Source organism: Penicillium lagena (genome assembly GCF_028827675.1).
Source record: "Penicillium lagena strain IBT 129212 chromosome Unknown utg000005l_segment0_segment0, whole genome shotgun sequence".
Lineage (NCBI taxonomy): Eukaryota > Fungi > Ascomycota > Eurotiomycetes > Eurotiales > Aspergillaceae > Penicillium > Penicillium lagena.
The window spans coordinates 1,518,764-1,535,405 of record NW_026623226.1 but is presented as its reverse complement, the minus strand read 5'-3'; the positions used below and the strand labels follow the sequence as shown (position 1 = coordinate 1,535,405).

Genomic DNA, 16,642 nt, shown 5'->3' with positions numbered 1-16,642 from the left:
CTTCTTTAAGCCCAAAGCTACTTCACTAGCCTTCAGTGATACTGCTTACCACGTGGTCGCTGCATAAAACCGCATGGTAGGGGCCAAGCACGGTCACTATGGCTCCCTGCCAGGCACCCAACTCATTCACGACTATGATCGTGGGCGGTGGAGCGAAAGGAGAACGACCCCATTCTAGGTATACGTAGGGAGTACCAGATATTGCTGATCGCGGTGGAACTGTGTCTTACATAGGAGCTTTGGTAAGTGGTGACTAACACATTAGTTTAAAACCAAGCCTTTTATCAGGCCGGGATTCATCAATATGAATTAAGTTTCTGCGGACATTGATGATCGTAAGCTAGCTGCATTTAGCTTCTCCAGCCATTTGAGACCGGATGAGGAGGGAAGGAGGGACACGAGGCAGTGTGTGTATCACAATTTCGTGTAAAATAAATACTTTGAGATCTCACAGACGTCATGTGCCCTGAAACGAAGGAAGTGAGAGAAAGGGGTTTAATCAACACGCATGTGCGTGTGCACGAGACGTTGCAAAATGATATGACTTGACTACGTATGGGCCGTTTTTCCACGCGCGCCGCCCATTCGTCTCTCTTCGCCCTTGTTGCTGCATTATTGTTGCCTTTCTCGGTCTGGCCTGTCTTGGCTTCAGGGTTCTAGGGCTTCGTCTGCTTCTTTCTGCACGTTCTCGTTCTATGATTGCTTTGTAACATGCACCTTGCCCATCGTTCTACTGCGGCGCCCTGTTGTGTACTACCACCAGATTTGTCTCTAGTCACTATTTTTATTCGTCTCCAAGCTCCGTCAGAACCTGGTTCACTAAAAAGCTGACAAGGTGTTCTGAGGGTTATGGTTGCTTGAGTGAGAGGACACGGAGCCCTATCATATCGACTACATCTCTCAATCCATGGAACCTGGAACATGGAAGCAGAGCTCCGACTACGTTCCAACCCCGAGGTAGCTTAGTAGCCCGTATTGGAATGGATAAAATTATCCTATGAACAATATTGAGCAATGAGAGCTGTAGGCTGATCCTTCTACCATCAGCTATTTTCCCGCTCTTACTCAGATTTATTCGTTCATTTTTCTTGCTTCTTCAACTTGCTGCAGGCCAAAGACTTCAGCCTTCTGCTTGTCACCAGAGTCTAGACGCATAGTTTCAACTTGGCGGTCAACAACGACGCCGATAAAGGATTTGAGAATCTCTTCAGCCTCAGCATTACTATCAGGTTGGCCTACGTAAGAGTGTTAGCAACTGGGAAGGAATGGATGCACAGATATCCTGACCATTATTGGCGACGTGGTCCTCGTACATCGTGGCGGCTTCATAGGCAGCGGCATTACCGACTAACTCGTACGACAGCTCAGCATTGTGAGGCGCGTTCTTGATTTCGTCATAAGCTTGAGCTTGGTCGGAATCCACTAAGCAGTAGGCCTCGTATTACTCGGAACCACGGAGAGCGGTATGATATAGGACCATCTCTTACCGGAGAACCAACCCATTGTGAGGTAGAATGTTTTGGTGGAGTGATATTGAACGAAAGATTGAAAAGAAAGTGGGGGTGGAGAGGAAATAACTAAAATAATCCGAGGAGGCAGGGAGAAGAACACATATGGATGCGTGCTTGGGACCTAGAATTCAGCACTCTAAGATCGGCCTAAGATCGAACTAAGATCGGCATCTCAGCAATGCATCTAACGATTGAATTCCGGCCCTCTCCCCACTTCTCGTCACACCGCTTGTTCACATTATTACAATAGATGCTTTTACTACAAGTGGGGTGTTAAGATCCTGAAAACATTTGGAGGCTATAGGGGTCATATAGCGGACATGAACATACTTTAGGTCTACTTGACATGGACATGTAGCAGAAGGTTGATTCATCATCAACCGCGGCCGATCGATGATGTCCGTACTGAGCTCAAGCAGTATCAAAATACAACGCTTCAGATCTCTTTCCCACCGTCTCCCACCGTCCGTGTGTTAGTCATGCCGGCGGCATTCCTCATTGGTCTTTATTGTTTAACCTATAAGTTGATTTCCGACTCTCTAATGTAACTGTTTATTTACACTCCTCTTCTTTTCACCGTTTCAGCGCCGACGTGCGACCCACGCGCGTCTTCCAGTAAAATACAGTGTCTATTCCAAGAAGCGGAGGAACTTATGAGCAAACCATATTCAGATTAGCTTGTTTCAAGCTAGGGTTCGGGAATTAATCCGGGAGAGTATGGTGGTATATCTGATTTCGAATACCACCGTATGCCACGTATGGCGGAACAGAATCAACACTTCTAGACTCTTGTATCTTTCATACTAATTGAAGAAAATCTCTGGCATGCTTAGCTTGAACGGTATGTTTACGCGCTATTCATATGGAGTTCAGCGTATCATGTTGGTTGGACAGAACAACCGTGTATTTCCGACATCGAAGGCAATAAAGATCGCCATTATAATGGTAATCATAATGAGAATCACAGATGAAGAGACTGTCTAGATCCACCTATGAGGAAGGAGGTGAAAGAACAGTGGTACTCTGCCAATATATACAACCCCTACACCCAACCCCTACCCTACCCCTTCTTGGAGTCCTTCAACTCACCTCGCTCCTTAACCATCGCCGCCACGCCCTGACCCACATCGGACTCTAATTTCTCAAACCCCTGTATAACACCCTGGCGATCACCCACGCCCATCTCCTGACTCATCTTAAACTTGCCCTGCAAGCGCTCAATGCGAATTTCAACCCCGATGATATTCTTCCTCAGCAGGTCGACATACGAGTCAGGCGCATCGGACACCTTCCACGGCGTGGATGAGCCCATGATCGACCCTTCCGCGTGCTGCGATAGATCCTCAATCTGTGTCTGGAGGAAGCTCTGCGTCTCCTCAGACTTGCTGTCGCAGTAGACCTTAATCCGTCCGTAGGCCTGCGCGGCGGCGTAGTTCCACGTCGGGACGACTTTGCCTGTCGCGGGCTTGGTTTCGGTATAGAATTTGGGAGTGACGTAGTGGTGGTGCGGGGCGTTGAATAAGACCAGGACTTCGTCTGGTAATTCTAGGGTGTTTTTTCCGCTTGCTTGTTCCGCTGCCAGCGCTTCCATCAGCGCTTTGGCTTGCGGGTTCGCTCTGGCGATGTGCCCACGCAGGATCCCGTTGGAAGCATTCTCATCCTCCTCGCTTGTGGGAGGCACATCGAGAAGGAAGGGGATGTGGCTCGTCTGGATGAATGGGTGGTCGGTGGATTTGATGGCGGTCGTGAGGAGACCGAGCGGGTTGTCGTGGATTAGTTGTTGGAGCACTTGGACGCTCTTCTCGACGTGTGCGGCTCGGAGATACATGGTGTAGGCAAAAGATGCTTGTTTCTCGTACAGTTAGCTGCTCTTGTAGCTCTTCTCTCGTCCGATATCTCCAATTCGAGTCATCGCGTTTTCTGGCGCTGTGATTGGTAGTCGGCGCCGACCGCACTTCATTTACGGAGTATATCAACACACCCGTCTTCTAACAGAGTGATCAGCTCTATAGAAACTTGATATTGGGGTCTGTATCAAATGCATGGTCTATGTTAATTTCCCTAAATAGCATCATTGTCGAGATCTGCATGCGTCCAGTACTCAGTGACTGGCCATAACTGGGAGAATTGAAGGCTATGATAGAGAGTATGGAATGAGAGGGAACCGATAAGAAATCTAGATGGGATAAGAGCTGCGCGATACTTTCTCGAAATGTGTCCGGGCAATTACTGATCGAGAAATAATCGAAGCATCTAATTGGAGACAATAGTGTCGAGACGAACCGAACTGATCATGGTGAGACAATAGATGCTCGAAAATGATCGGACACCCCTATATTCTTCTCTCAGTGTTTAAATCGAACTATGTAGGACAACAAGCTCAATGAAAATGTGGACTGCAGATTCGTTGTACAACGCAATCAGCCGATTTGGAACTGTTGCGCTGCTGCCCCAGTGAGCCGGTGCGCCCGAGTCCTCCGAGTAGCGCGACAATCACAATGTCCGGAATATATATGGGTGAGAGCAAAAAGAGCGGATCGTAATCAAACTACACTTGCACCCTTGAAACATGAGGACGCCTTTTACCTCGTTCTCCATCTGGAAGGATCAACATGGAAAAATGGTTGATCCAGTCAACGAAAAACAGGAATTGGCAGCCAAAGCAACCGAGTAAGTCAGCTATTGTTCAGTTATTTCCGACAATTCTCTAATTATTCATTAGAGCCCGAGCGTATACATCATCAGCAACTGCTCTGAAGGTGCCGAATTGTATTAAGAAGAGACTAATATATGTTTGTATACATGGCTCTGGACTAACCCATCCCAACAGCAGACCAATGCTTAGGCTCAGCTTCTCAACTGTAATATATGATTGAACTATTGTGGTGGTTGGTAATGGGAGGACAAAGTAGGGGATATGGATGAAAATTATAATTGCGGTGAGCGGTGAGGGCCATGAATGATGATGTGATGATTCATCCTGAATTAACTGTCCTTCTAAACGCATCACTCCGAATACATCGTTTTCTCGCACATACGGATTCTTTCTCGATATCCTGCAAATGGCTTCTCCGGGTTATACTCTCTACCACAACACGTACTCCATCTGCTCCATCATGGTTCGTCAAACAATAGCGATCCGAGGCCAACCAAAGGATGGATACCCCGATATACCAATAACTGAAGTAATCGTCGATATTTTCAACGAAGAGCAATTCTCGGAGCATTTCCTATGCGAAATCAATGCACTAGGCCAGGTACGAGCATCACATGCACAGAAGGGAGCTGCATGGACTGTGCTGTTCTGACTGCAGCGCTAGGTTCCAGTGCTGTCGTCAAAATGGCTTGAGAAGCCCATCGCCGATTCTGTTCACATTACTCACTTCCTCGCAGAGCGTTATCCGTCCTTGATCCCGGCATCGCACAAAGAACAGATTACTAAACTGCTCAATGACCTTCATGCGCTCAACTATTTCTCCTTGTCCTTCCCTGGCCGCGAATATGTTGCCGAGGGACTCAAACAGAGTGTCTCCAAGCGGCTGGCTACAGAAGTATCTCCTCGGTACCGAGATGCTTTGACCTTTAAATTGGGCGTGTAAGTGTCCTACCGTTTTGTTCGTGAATTTCCACCGCTAGACATGGTCCATCGGGCCGTATATTTAAAACAAATAAATCTTACTGATCATTTAGGATCGAGCGTGACAAGGTTGGTGGTCTTAAGCCCGGCGTTTCAAAGAACATGGGGAAACAAGCGCTCGAGCTGATGGGAGTTTTCGAGTCGCTTGTGACATGGCCACCTTCCCGAGGTGAAACAGCCGAGTCGTGGCTCTTTGATCTTCCGCACCCAACGGCACTGGATGCTCATCTCATGACTTTCATAGCGAGAATGTTGGACGTTGAGAGGGACGACATCATTCCAGAGAAGTTGAAAACTTATGCGCATCGTGCGATGCAGACGATGGAATGGAAGAACATCATGCAGGGGCGAAAGACTATGGTTGTTAAAAAGTAGAGCGTTGCGTCCTGCTACGATATGGGCGTCAATACTTGGCCGCCAGGCTATGAAACAGCGCTCTCTACCTGGCTTACACGTTGGTAGGTAGTGCAACGAGTCGCTGATTTCAGCAGTGGTCTGCAGTCCACCCAGTTCCCGCGCCAGTTGTAGGCTGGTCTCATCTGGAATCGAACAGGGCTTCTTTGAGTGCCGAGGGTGCCTGCCCACTCGACTAGTCACCTCTGTTGTTAACAGTGAGAGGGGTACTGGGGACATAACCGAGCAACGGGTATGGTTTATGAGCTTAATATCCATTCTCCAGTTCCAATGCTGGGTTCTTAGCTGTGTGGGAGATATGAATTAGATATTTGATGGTCCAATAATAATATACAGAAGAGTCATACTCATCCACCCTGCGCACCACGCCATCCGTATACTTCCATCCCCGTGTATATGACCACACATCATGTAACAGGCGACACCAACCCACCCTTACCCAACTTCTCCATAACGCCAGGTCTTAAGCGCAACAATCTCTCAATCTCGTCCGGTGGCAGACCCTGCTGATCCCGCATCCTCAGCGCCGACTGGATCGTAAAGGCATCCACAAACTGGCGACCACCACGGCCCGTGAGCCCGATCTGCTCGGCTTCGTCTTCGGCCGCTTTGGTAATTTGTTGTCGCGCTTTCAGAACCAGGAGCGCTGGGTTGGTGCCTTGTGGGAAGATGGTCTGCGGGGAGGTACCCTGGCGCTGGAAGGTGCTGGAGTGCGATAGGGTTGGGGATGGATTGACGGGGCCGATTGAGCGGAGAGAGGCGGCGAAATCAGGGTCGCGACCGTCGAGGTCAATGGCTGTGTAGTTGACGGTTAGTTTTATGCTGTAAATGAGTGGCCAGGGGTGTAGTGCAGGACAGTGGCAATTCTGGGCTTACGGGGTAAAACGTACCATTTGATTTCACGCTAGAGGGCTGCTCCTTCGAGTGATATGTAGGCCCTTGTGATGTACGGGCTTGTGATGGCTGTGACGATGGAGTAGAGGTGGGTGTTGGTGCAGATGTAGGGGTAGAGGTAGGTGTCGGCGTCGGAGCGGCATTGGTGTCCCGCTGCGCGGTGGCCGGAGAGCTCAGAGGTCCTCTTGTTGAAGAAGGAGGTTGTTTGGGATATTGGCGTCGTGCAGCAGCACCGGCCGCGGACCGGGCAGGTTTGGAGGCCGCAGAACCCATGGTGACTGGTAGTTGGAGGAGGTTGAAGTAGTGATGCGGGAAAAACGCCGAGGAAGGCTTGGCAGTGGATCAGCGCCTATCAAAACAGAGATTCAAATCTATAGTTACGTATCAACATAGTTGAAATAAATGATTTGGAATGAGATAGTATGCATAGCTATTGGGACTTGGTACGGCTACAGTGAGCAGTTTCTCATGCAAGTACTATATGTTGAGTACTTGCGTCTAATGAACACGAATGGACTCATGAAGAGGTGTCGGATTGAAGACGGATATCATCACAGATAAGATACAAAACCACAGCGCAAGGGCCGTCTCTAGGATGGTCGCTTTGAAGTTCTTGCGCAGCTTGCGTGGTGTAGTGTCATCAAGGCAGGCATTCATCGCAGACCAGCAAGGCGCCGGCCTTGCACCTCGCCCAGAGCGCGGCTGCCGCTCACAAATGCAACCACACCGACTACAGCCACGGCGGGAAGTGTCTGGAAGAGATTCCAAGAGGTATAGTAAAGGAAAAAGATCCCTTCGAACGAGATCAGGGATCCCAGGAACACGGCATGGGGGAGGGGCGCCGACTTCAATGCGGCTGAGAGGTGGTTCACGTTGGCACCAAGGAATAGCCACTGAAGATCAACACTGATTAGCTAGTTCTCTTGAACGCTGTGGAAAAACACCTTACCAGGCCAGCCAGAATCGGAAGAGCCGCTGCGACCAGGGCCACAAAAGCCAAAGTAATGATAACCGGCGGGTTCGTGGGGTCTTCCTTGAATATGTGGTGAATCTCAGGCTGCTTGCCGTATCGCTGGGTGTCGACGGTCGGCACGGGCCCGTTGCGGTCGCGCTCGACAGCCAACTTGAAGGCCGTGCTGTCGTACGCCTCGGAACTGCCAAATGCACCGATGACGATGCGGGCATCAAGAGGATCTGAGGCCGAAAGGAATTGAACCGGGAGGTCTTTTTGGGTCTAGGGAAGCTTCCGTTAGCTCTTGGGCTGCGCGGGACCTTGAGAGGAGGGGATGTGTACCAGTTCCACCCGAGCCTTGCCCGTATCCTTCACGGTAAACGGATAAGAAATATCCAATCCCGTCTGTGTATCCTGCAATAGAAGGAAGGCCTGGTGTGGCCGCTTGGCCGAGCTTCCTTCCTGCGTGGTGAGGATAACGCGGAGGGTATCGGCGACTGCGAGCGAGACGGGCTTCGACAATGGCTTGGAGGGGGATAGTCTGCGGCCACAGAGATCCAAAGGTTAGCTTGCAATCACCAGAAACACAGTGCGAATTCATACTGCTCCTTCAATCCCGCGTTAACACCGGCGCCCTTGGATTGAACTGCCACGGTGGCATCAGTATAGCCCCAGGCCGACGCGGCGGCGGCGGGCACAGCGACCGAAGCCAGCAGGCAGAATTGAACAGTGGCCTGCCATAAATGCATAGTGAATGAAACAAACCACGACAATGGAGTTCAATTGGATAGGGGATGAATGACTGGAGTTGGAAGTGAAGGGGAGGTGCAGAACAAAGGCGGAGGACACGCTGATAAGCCCCGATCGAGGCCAGTAGCTAGCCCTAATTTATTTTCTGCCTTCGACCCTCGACACCTTCGTTGCTCTCTTCTCTGTACACCTCCCAGTCTCGTCATTTTCTTTCTTCTTGTCTCTCTACCTGCTCTAATTTCTTCTTTTCTGCTACTCTTTCGTCTCACCATTCCCTCGCCTCTGATACCTCGCCTTGCCCTAACCCTCAACTTCCTCGCCTTCCGCAACTCCGGCGGCAGACCTCTGACGTCTACCTTGCCTCTTTCTCCGCACCCCACGGATACGCTGTGTATCATGACCATCGATCATCTGGAACGAGTGCTGGTAAGTTTTCTGTCTTATGTCTGCCCTAGATCGAAGCGTGGCGACGTGTGGTGCTGTTGCTGTGTTGCTATTGGAACTGCGTGCACCCTCGGTGGCTCGCCTTGCCCTACTTGCCCTACTCCCTTCCCCCGCCACAACACCACCTACACAACAGATGGCTGACTCTGCTACGTGCCAAGTAGAACCTTTTCGAGTGAAAATTTCACTTGCCGAACACTTTGAGCTGTGATCTATCTGTCCAAAAAGTAAATACGCCTGCTTTGTCCCTCGGTTTCTCTCGCCATGCCCCCCAAGAGGGGACAACGGCTCAAGCTGGGCATGCCCCGGTCAGCCGATAACCAGACTCAGCGCAAGTCGCTTCCATCCATGTTGGCTCCTGCCAGCAATGAAACCAACCACCATCTCGCAGGTGCTACTCCAAAGCGCGGTAGGGCTCGCAAGTCCATGGCGGGCCGGGTCGATGGAGTTGCTACCCCCGAGGAAAAGAAAGATAGTCCTCACAACCGCAACCTAACCCCTCGTGGCCGCGGTCGTGGTCGTGGCGGACGTGGCCGCGGTCGTGGACGTGGAATTGGCCGCGGTTCTTCACTTTCCACTCCGGCGGGTTCGGCTCGTCGCGATGGCCGGCCCACCAGGACCCCTCGGACCAAGGAGGGATCTGATGACTGGAATCTGGCGTCCCAGACTTCACCCGATCACCCTTTCACGCACGACTACGACGTGGAGTCTCCATCTAGCGATGAAGGCTCGCAATTCTCGACTCCTGAAGTGCCTTCGACACGTCGTCGAGGCTTTCAGTCGCGGCCATCCCGCTTGTCCAACGTTTTCACTCCGACTCTGGACACGCCCAGCACCAACCAAGGCAGCCGCCGGAGTCGTCGCAGGACTACTCTTAACACTCCAAAGAACCAAATGTCGGACCAAGAGATCCCTGACACTATGGACAATACTCGGTGGACATACGATGAATACATGTCTGAATTTGGGTTTGACGGGGCGATGGATCCTTCTGATCCCCCGGCGTCTCCGAGCGCCTCATCGGCTAACACACGGACTTCTGTGCGCGTTCGAAAGCCTACCCTCAGAGCCATGGAAGCTTTGCAATCCCAGAAGAAACGCCGGCCTCGTCGTGGTCCCACACTCGCCGCCGAGGAAGAAGCCCCTCCCGCGGAGTCGTCTCGCCGTACGATTTCCGGTCGGGTGACGAAGAACTCTACCAAACCCGAGTACACCCCTACTGCGAAAGGTCCCAAGCGCGGGCGAGGTTTGAAGCTCAAGACGGCTCTCCGGCGCCTTGAAATTGACACGGCTATGGCCGGGCAGAAGATGTATGAGTTGGTCGCATTTTCTCTTGGCACAGAGTATCGTTATCCCCCTAATCCACAGCAATTCCTCGCCGATAGACGGAAGGAGTTTGAGGAACTCCAGGCAGTGAAGAACAGCGGCAAAGAAGTGGGAGAAGCTGCTCCGGAAGAGAAAGATGCCGTGATCGCTGACACGGAAGTCAACAACAACATCAATATCAACAGCCATGAGCGCACTGTTCTGGGCTTCTCCAAAAAATCTTCGCCGGAGATTGAGGCGGACGGATGGGTAAATACTGGTCGTGTCAACCCTAACGGCGAAGAATTCGTTATCATGCCTCGCGATCACAGCCCCTTTCGCTCGCCATGTGACTATGGCGACGAGAGTCTGCCAGGCCGTCTGCGGTCTCAGCCGAAGAACCAGTTTGATACCGATGAGGTCTTTGGATACCCCCCTCGTGTGGGCGATCGCAACAAGCCTGCAGACTTGGATTCTAAATTCACGCAAGAGAATATCGCGGAGGAGACGTCTAAGATGAAGACCCGTGGTTCAAACCGCAAGGCCAAGCCACTTGAGTCTGTGGAGAAGAACAAGATCTCCTCCTCGCGAAAGCGTCGCCACACTGAAGCAGGGAAGGATGACCACGACCAATCTACTGCTGCAACTCTTTCTACTACGAATGGTGTCTCTGCACCGAAGCGGAGGAGACGTCGCCACACTGAGCCAGTTCCCACAGCAACGAAGAAATCTCCCGCTTCCAAGGCTACCAAGGGCACCGCGGCCAAGAGCATGGCCAATGGCACCAAGAGAGCTCCGGCCACTCCGGCCACTCCGGTCACCAGTGAGGAGACCGGCAAGCCCAAGATCCAGCGTCTCCGTCTGACCCTGAAACCCGCCAGCGACGACATCTCGTCGACGCCCACTACAAAGGGAAAGAAGCGCGGCGCGGAAGCGATCGACGGTGATGCTAAAGAGTCGGTTACTTCACCCAAGCGACAACGCGTCACCTTCAAGGCGGATCAGACGGCCCTGCCCAAGGGCAACTCTCGTATCCCGGCCAAGACCCCGACCAAGACCCCGACCAAGACCCCGACCAAGACCAAGAAACAGGGTGCGGGCACTGAGGAGCAAGAGAAACCCCAGGCGGCGACCCCCAAGCCGGGGCCAAAGGGCGCCTCCAAGCGAGGGCCTCCTGGTGCGACGCCTACGCGACATGGTGGTGGTCGTCCGGCCAAATGAATTCACTGTATTATCAGAAGTGGGAGGAGGGGGCTATCTTCCCAGTGAGTGGGATCTCATTTTTGACTTGTTTGATGGATGGCGTTTTGGATTGTGACGGGTAGTGCATGCACAAAAAGGAATCGCATAGCGTGGTGTTTATGTTTGATTTGTATGGCTTTGGCTGTCTGATATCTCTTTTACTTTTCTATTCCTTCTTCACTGGTCGCGGCGTTGAGAGATTCCAGGGACCAGTGTGACGAATCGCTTTATTGTCTAGGTTTCGATCCTCCCCTCTCCAGAGGGCGATTAAGTCGAAGCCCGTAGCGAAGATTCCTGACATTGGGATCACGTACAATATCACTCTTTCTTCGAATCTATCCCTAGTTAGTTTGATTGTAGAACTGCGCTGTCCAGGCTGGAGGCATTATACTACCTTCTTGAGCGATGTTGCAAGACGACTTCCGTAGGTCAATGAGCACGCATAGCGCGAAGCTAAGAGTGACGATATGTGACCATTATTGGTCATATACCGCCGTATGTACTTCCGCGAAGTAGGAGTAATCAGTGCCAGATACAAATTCGAATTAACTATTGCCCACACCGGACATGACCCATCTGCTGCTATCAGGACTAGCTGCCCTCTCTGCCCATGTGTACGGCGGGCCGCCAATTATCACCACGAAATACATGAATTGTGTAGCGGCTGTACCCAAGGCAAGGATAATGAATTAAAGTTGAGATAGTGTTGCCCAATAAGGTTCCATCCCCCCACTCAATGGCTTGAATGCTATAGATTTTCTCCTGGAGCTAGAGAGTAGCCCGCTCGCCTGATAGCTCTCGAAGGCTCCTTGGTCGCCGAAGATTTAGCCCTCAGGTCTGTGTCATAGCCGATATAACACTTCGTCTTCTTGAGTGGCCGCTGCCCTCCTAAGCATAGTTGGCCGATCTTGCCTTCGGCTTCGTTCCCTATCCAACCGGGGGTTTCATCAAGAGTCTTAATGCGCTCAGCATGATTTGTGGCGAGCAAAGGGACTTTCGCTGATATAGAAGCCCCTATCCGTAGCATCGCAAAGGAGTCCAGAGTCGTGGTCCAACGAGGAATCCAGGCACTGTAGATCGCGATCGCTAAGAGACATAACAAGTCGAGACCCAGCAATACCGAAACGAAAATGATTCCTTCCCGGGAAATTGACGGAATTTGCATATCGACACCTAAAGAGTATGATACATCAAGACTCGGATACTGATTAGCAGTTGCCATCATTGCATCGTTGGCCAGAAATGCCGATGCCGCAAATGCATTCTCCATCACGTTCGCCGGTGGCGCCCAAGGGTAGTCCCCAGAGAAAACAAAAAAGTATGTGGCAACTATTGATTGCATCGTGATGTTTTTGGTTTCGAGATCATATGCATCAGTACCACCTTCGACGGCCTCTCCGTCTACGCAGGGGTAAAACAGGTCCGGAGCTTTGGAAACGTCGGGCACCTGAAGGAGTGAAATGAAGGGGATTAACGCAACACAACCAGGATAAGAGACGTCGGAACGGGCGTATGCTGCCAAGTTTGTATGTTGTACATCCACAAATGAGCCTTCTCCAAACAAAGCCAAGGCAATGCTAAGTAGCGGGCCTTTAGGGCCGTAACTGTTGAATTTTTCGGTAGCATGGAGTATATTCCATGCGGTATCATTGTCCTGATTTCTCTTCCGCAAATTCGGCGTCGTATTGGTAAACGGGTCTCCTTCGATCAATGGCCCGGGGAATCCGCCATTCGCGTAGTTAGGAAGCTCAAAGTAGCCCATAGTGGTTTGGAGTGTCAGCTTTCTTGAATATATTCCGGAATTGACCCCTACTGGGGCGAGCCCTGAAGATTCGCTGTTTGAAAAGTTCATCCTGAGGTACAACTCTTCGTAAATGTCTTGTCGATTATTCTGGTTCTTCCACGGCGATTTCGATACATTTCCCGGCATACAGATTTGAATGTCGTATCCAAATACATCGTCCCACTGGTACATATAGTGGAGGTAGAGGGCATCAGACGATGGGTGACAGTCCGCGGGAAGCATAGCATCTGTGTTGCTCTCCCATCTGGCTGTCGAATTGATCCGAGGAGCGAACTGTCGCAGCAAGCCAGTAGTCGTACTGGACGGGAGCTCAGCCCAAAAAGGATCTGTTATAATGCTTAAATTGGCGAGAGTGTTCTGACTCTTCGTCTCTAACATCGAATAAGCCTCGGCATTCTCGACACGATCTTCTAAAGAAACGGTGTCATTATTTCGCGACCAGAGTCTCGTCTGAACCTCATCATTGACGGCCGAAGCCAAACTGGACCTCAGCTTCACTGTACTCAATCCATCGCCGCCGCCGCCATCGTCACCGGAGGGGAAAAGATCAGAGATTTGGTTGATTATGCCGAGGTCAGTGGAGATTGACTGGACACGCTTGATCGTCTTATATGAGATAAATAGCTGCTGCACTGGAGAAATAGCAAAGCCTGGAAGAAGCGAAATGGTAAGCAGTGGACTTGATGCGGCAAAGTTAGAGGATGAGCCCACCTAGAAGATGTAGAAACAATCCCAAAAATAGGAGCGCGGAGCTGTACTTCTTCCACCCCCCAAGAAGGAGTTTAATTATGACATCAATGTTGGTCCATCCTTTGTCCGCCAGGGCCATGCTTTGCCGGAGGGTCGGGCCGTTTCTCCATCGCTTCCTCTGAACATAAACCACAGCTGCCTGCGAGCACACGGCAGAGGTTAAAGGGATAGTCACCACCGATACCAAGGACTGTACAACCCTCGCAGCCCTAAGATACCTCTCGCTCTTGTTGAAGAATTTGTTGAGGTACTCGGGCACAGTGAATTCTAAATGCGGGTTTGCGAGAGTGCTGTTGAGTTGGTCGAGTCCGTAGCCTACTCCACCAATGGGGCGATGAGTGAGGATGCAGATGACAACCCAAGCGTAAAGTGCTGCCCCGCTGTACAGTAAAACAAGGAACACGGGATATACGGTTCGTTGTAGGGGCACAGATGGTTTCGTCTGTTTGGGCTCGTGATTACTCTCGGTGCGTTGCTGGGCGGATAGGCTATCGTCTTCTGAATGAGGCTCGGGATAAGACGTGGAGGGAGCCGAGATCGTAGCCGGAGTATTAGTCAATCTTTCTCTGGGTCGAACATCTTGGAGTTCAGTTGTCGAAGAAGTATGGTCATCATGCATCTTGTCTGTCGATTCGAATGTGTCGTTTCCGTGGGGTCCCAGAAACTTTCAGATACATTAGTGAGCAGACTGGTTAACGTGTATCTCATTCAAAGGGACCCTATCGCAAAATATACAGCTAGGTGGGGTTCATTCAATTATTACCTTCCTGTCTTGTTCTGCCTGACAGGGCGCGGTCGTGATGATTGCTGTCAGCCTCACAGTCTATGAGAGATAACTCAGACTTGTCCCAGGCAGCTGAGGGATACTGTATCTAGGAGTGAGGCTATGATAGGTCCTCAGACCAAACAAGTCTGGATGTATTTGTGGGGTCCTGTGGGGGCCGGGCCGTAGGCTGAAGTTTGCTTCCCGGGGAGGCAGTGCCAAGGAATGAGGGCTATGCCTGACCACTTGAATTCGCCCATTTTCTAGCAGGGTTTGATTGCCGTTCCCACTACTGTTCTGATCACTTCCGTCTAATGGTTCAACACCATAATGCAAGGCCGCAGAGAACGGGCATGAGGCAGTGGTGAAGCTCTAGATGTGGACGAACGGCTGTCCACTCAATATTAGTGCCTTCGGAGCATTTAGTAAGATCTCGTTGGGAATAGTCTGTCAAGAATTGGAATTCCTACAGGTCACACACAGGGATTTTACCCCTCATCAATATTTCCTATTATGTATTAGTCATTTACTAGTTAGTGAGCCCTCTAAATTGTCAGGCATTCCCAGATTTATCTGAATCAGAGATTTATTTCTTCGTGAATTACACGTCCATGTGGGACTGCCGTACGCCCAGATTTTGACATAGTCATTTAAAATGTCGACAATGCGTACTCGAATCTTCTCTAGCCCCTTTGGAAGTTGGTTAACAGTGCTTCCTATTTCTCCCACTTATGCTTCAAATATTTGATTGCCTAGCGCAGCTGGAGATTGGAGGCCCAGATTGGTGGTTTCCCTCTTGGAACCACTAAATTTTGAGGTACTTTGACTTGCAAAAGTCTTTTGCAGGATTATATATTGTTTGTATGTATCTGATAAATGGAAAAATTCGAATAGACGACCGTTCTCTGCCACAATTTTGCCGTGCGCTTAAGAATCAAACATTATTTACATATTGTATACAAGGGGTTGAATACTCTTCCATGTTCACACAAACAATCACCTGCATTTTCAAGCCTAAGAAGAAGGAGAGGCTGAAGAGGTTTCTGGCGGCTGCTTCTTCTCCCCTTCCTCCATCCGATGCAACCGCTTCGGACTCTGATTCCCATACACTACACCCAGCAGTCAGTAATTGGCAAATAATTACAGACAGGGCGGGACCGTTGAGTTGAAGAAAAGGAAAGGAAAGAAGCAAACTCACATCGCTCATACAACACATAAGAAGTGACCATGAAAATAGGTAGTGCCACAATCGTTGAGATCCATCTGCAAGATACAAGAACATGAGATTGTCAGTCATTGGCCATTTTCTTTTCGATGCATGATATCATCTCAATGCCAAAAAAACAAAAGATAGTAGAAAGATCGTGGTAGCATATTATGGAATACAAAACACAAAACGTACCTCCGCGCAGCAACTTTATACTCTTTCGTCTGCCGGATATCCTGCGCTCCCGTGGGGAGACGCGGTATCGGAGTTGGACGGGGACCTCGTCGGGCAGGTAAGGAGTTCGGGTCCACAACACGCCGTGTTGGGGCGTTGTTGTTGCTGTTGCCTTTGCTCGGGCCTGTCGAGGGGGCAGGCATTTTCCGGTTTCTTATCCTTTTTGTAACTCCGCCCTATCTTCTGTTTTGCGAAAAAGGAAAAGATAAAAATAAAATCGAGAATAGGAATTGAGGTAGTAGATTGGGCGGGTTACATTGTCTGGCTGAGTGGCTCAGACGGAATGAATTGAGATGATTGAAGAGATGAAGAGTTGAGTTGGGAGGTTTGGGCGGTTAGACTTGTTGCCTGAGGCAGAAATATATGGTTGGAGTTAACCAGATGATCCTGCGTTTATGGTAATGTTGAATCGATACGCACTGGATTATCAGTATTGTATCTTTTTCTCTCGAACCAACATATTGACCCAATTGCGGCTTTACAGATACGAAAAACGGGCAGAACATCCATGCATTGCATTCATTCATTCATCGCCTTGCCATCAGTCAAATCAACCTCCAGTTAGATGCCCAGAGACCAAGAGAAGAGAAAAAGAAAAAGCATCTACATCAAACAAAGATATGGTATCCATCAACACAAAGAATGCACAGAGAAACAAAAAAACATCACAGACCCCAAGGAAAAACCACGAAGAAAATGCCAACTTTGTACATACGCCCAGTTCTACCCACCTAA

General features: G+C 50.2%; 8 protein-coding genes across 8 annotated transcripts; 2 read left to right on the top strand and 6 right to left on the bottom strand.

Annotated features, from left to right (window-relative positions):
- Positions 1 to 1,071: 1,071 nt before the first annotated feature.
- On the bottom strand, positions 1,072 to 1,503 carry N7510_007320 (DUF3759 domain-containing protein; the record flags this gene model as incomplete). The annotated part of the gene is made up of 3 exons (XM_056979245.1): positions 1,072 to 1,235; positions 1,288 to 1,422; positions 1,488 to 1,503. The coding sequence occupies 3 exons, from the start codon at positions 1,501 to 1,503 to the stop codon at positions 1,072 to 1,074; spliced, it is 315 nt and encodes a 104-aa protein (XP_056832288.1).
- A 1,068-nt stretch (positions 1,504 to 2,571) lies between these two features.
- N7510_007319 (FMN-binding negative transcriptional regulator) lies at positions 2,572 to 3,339 on the bottom strand (the record flags this gene model as incomplete). Its single annotated transcript, XM_056979244.1, has 1 exon — positions 2,572 to 3,339. One exon carries the CDS (start codon positions 3,337 to 3,339, stop codon positions 2,572 to 2,574), a length of 768 nt encoding a protein of 255 aa, XP_056832287.1.
- A 1,288-nt stretch (positions 3,340 to 4,627) lies between these two features.
- N7510_007318 (uncharacterized protein) lies at positions 4,628 to 5,110 on the top strand (the record flags this gene model as incomplete). The annotated part of the gene is made up of 2 exons (XM_056979243.1): positions 4,628 to 4,768; positions 4,832 to 5,110. 2 exons carry the CDS (start codon positions 4,628 to 4,630, stop codon positions 5,108 to 5,110), a joined length of 420 nt encoding a protein of 139 aa, XP_056832286.1.
- Positions 5,111 to 5,969: 859 nt separating this feature from the next.
- Positions 5,970 to 6,729, bottom strand: N7510_007317 (uncharacterized protein; the record flags this gene model as incomplete). Its single annotated transcript, XM_056979242.1, has 2 exons — positions 5,970 to 6,358; positions 6,453 to 6,729. The coding sequence occupies 2 exons, from the start codon at positions 6,727 to 6,729 to the stop codon at positions 5,970 to 5,972; spliced, it is 666 nt and encodes a 221-aa protein (XP_056832285.1).
- A 380-nt stretch (positions 6,730 to 7,109) lies between these two features.
- Positions 7,110 to 8,157, bottom strand: N7510_007316 (putative oligosaccharyltransferase subunit ribophorin II; the record flags this gene model as incomplete). Its single annotated transcript, XM_056979241.1, has 4 exons — positions 7,110 to 7,349; positions 7,406 to 7,690; positions 7,751 to 7,949; positions 8,012 to 8,157. 4 exons carry the CDS (start codon positions 8,155 to 8,157, stop codon positions 7,110 to 7,112), a joined length of 870 nt encoding a protein of 289 aa, XP_056832284.1.
- Positions 8,158 to 8,866: 709 nt separating this feature from the next.
- Positions 8,867 to 11,128, top strand: N7510_007315 (putative GPI-anchored cell surface glycoprotein; the record flags this gene model as incomplete). The annotated part of the gene is made up of 1 exon (XM_056979240.1): positions 8,867 to 11,128. One exon carries the CDS (start codon positions 8,867 to 8,869, stop codon positions 11,126 to 11,128), a length of 2,262 nt encoding a protein of 753 aa, XP_056832283.1.
- A 769-nt stretch (positions 11,129 to 11,897) lies between these two features.
- N7510_007314 (uncharacterized protein) lies at positions 11,898 to 14,322 on the bottom strand (the record flags this gene model as incomplete). Its single annotated transcript, XM_056979239.1, has 2 exons — positions 11,898 to 13,603; positions 13,665 to 14,322. 2 exons carry the CDS (start codon positions 14,320 to 14,322, stop codon positions 11,898 to 11,900), a joined length of 2,364 nt encoding a protein of 787 aa, XP_056832282.1.
- A 1,078-nt stretch (positions 14,323 to 15,400) lies between these two features.
- N7510_007313 (uncharacterized protein) lies at positions 15,401 to 16,050 on the bottom strand (the record flags this gene model as incomplete). Its single annotated transcript, XM_056979238.1, has 2 exons — positions 15,401 to 15,773; positions 15,812 to 16,050. The coding sequence occupies 2 exons, from the start codon at positions 16,048 to 16,050 to the stop codon at positions 15,401 to 15,403; spliced, it is 612 nt and encodes a 203-aa protein (XP_056832281.1).
- Between the last annotated feature and the right edge of the window lie 592 nt (positions 16,051 to 16,642).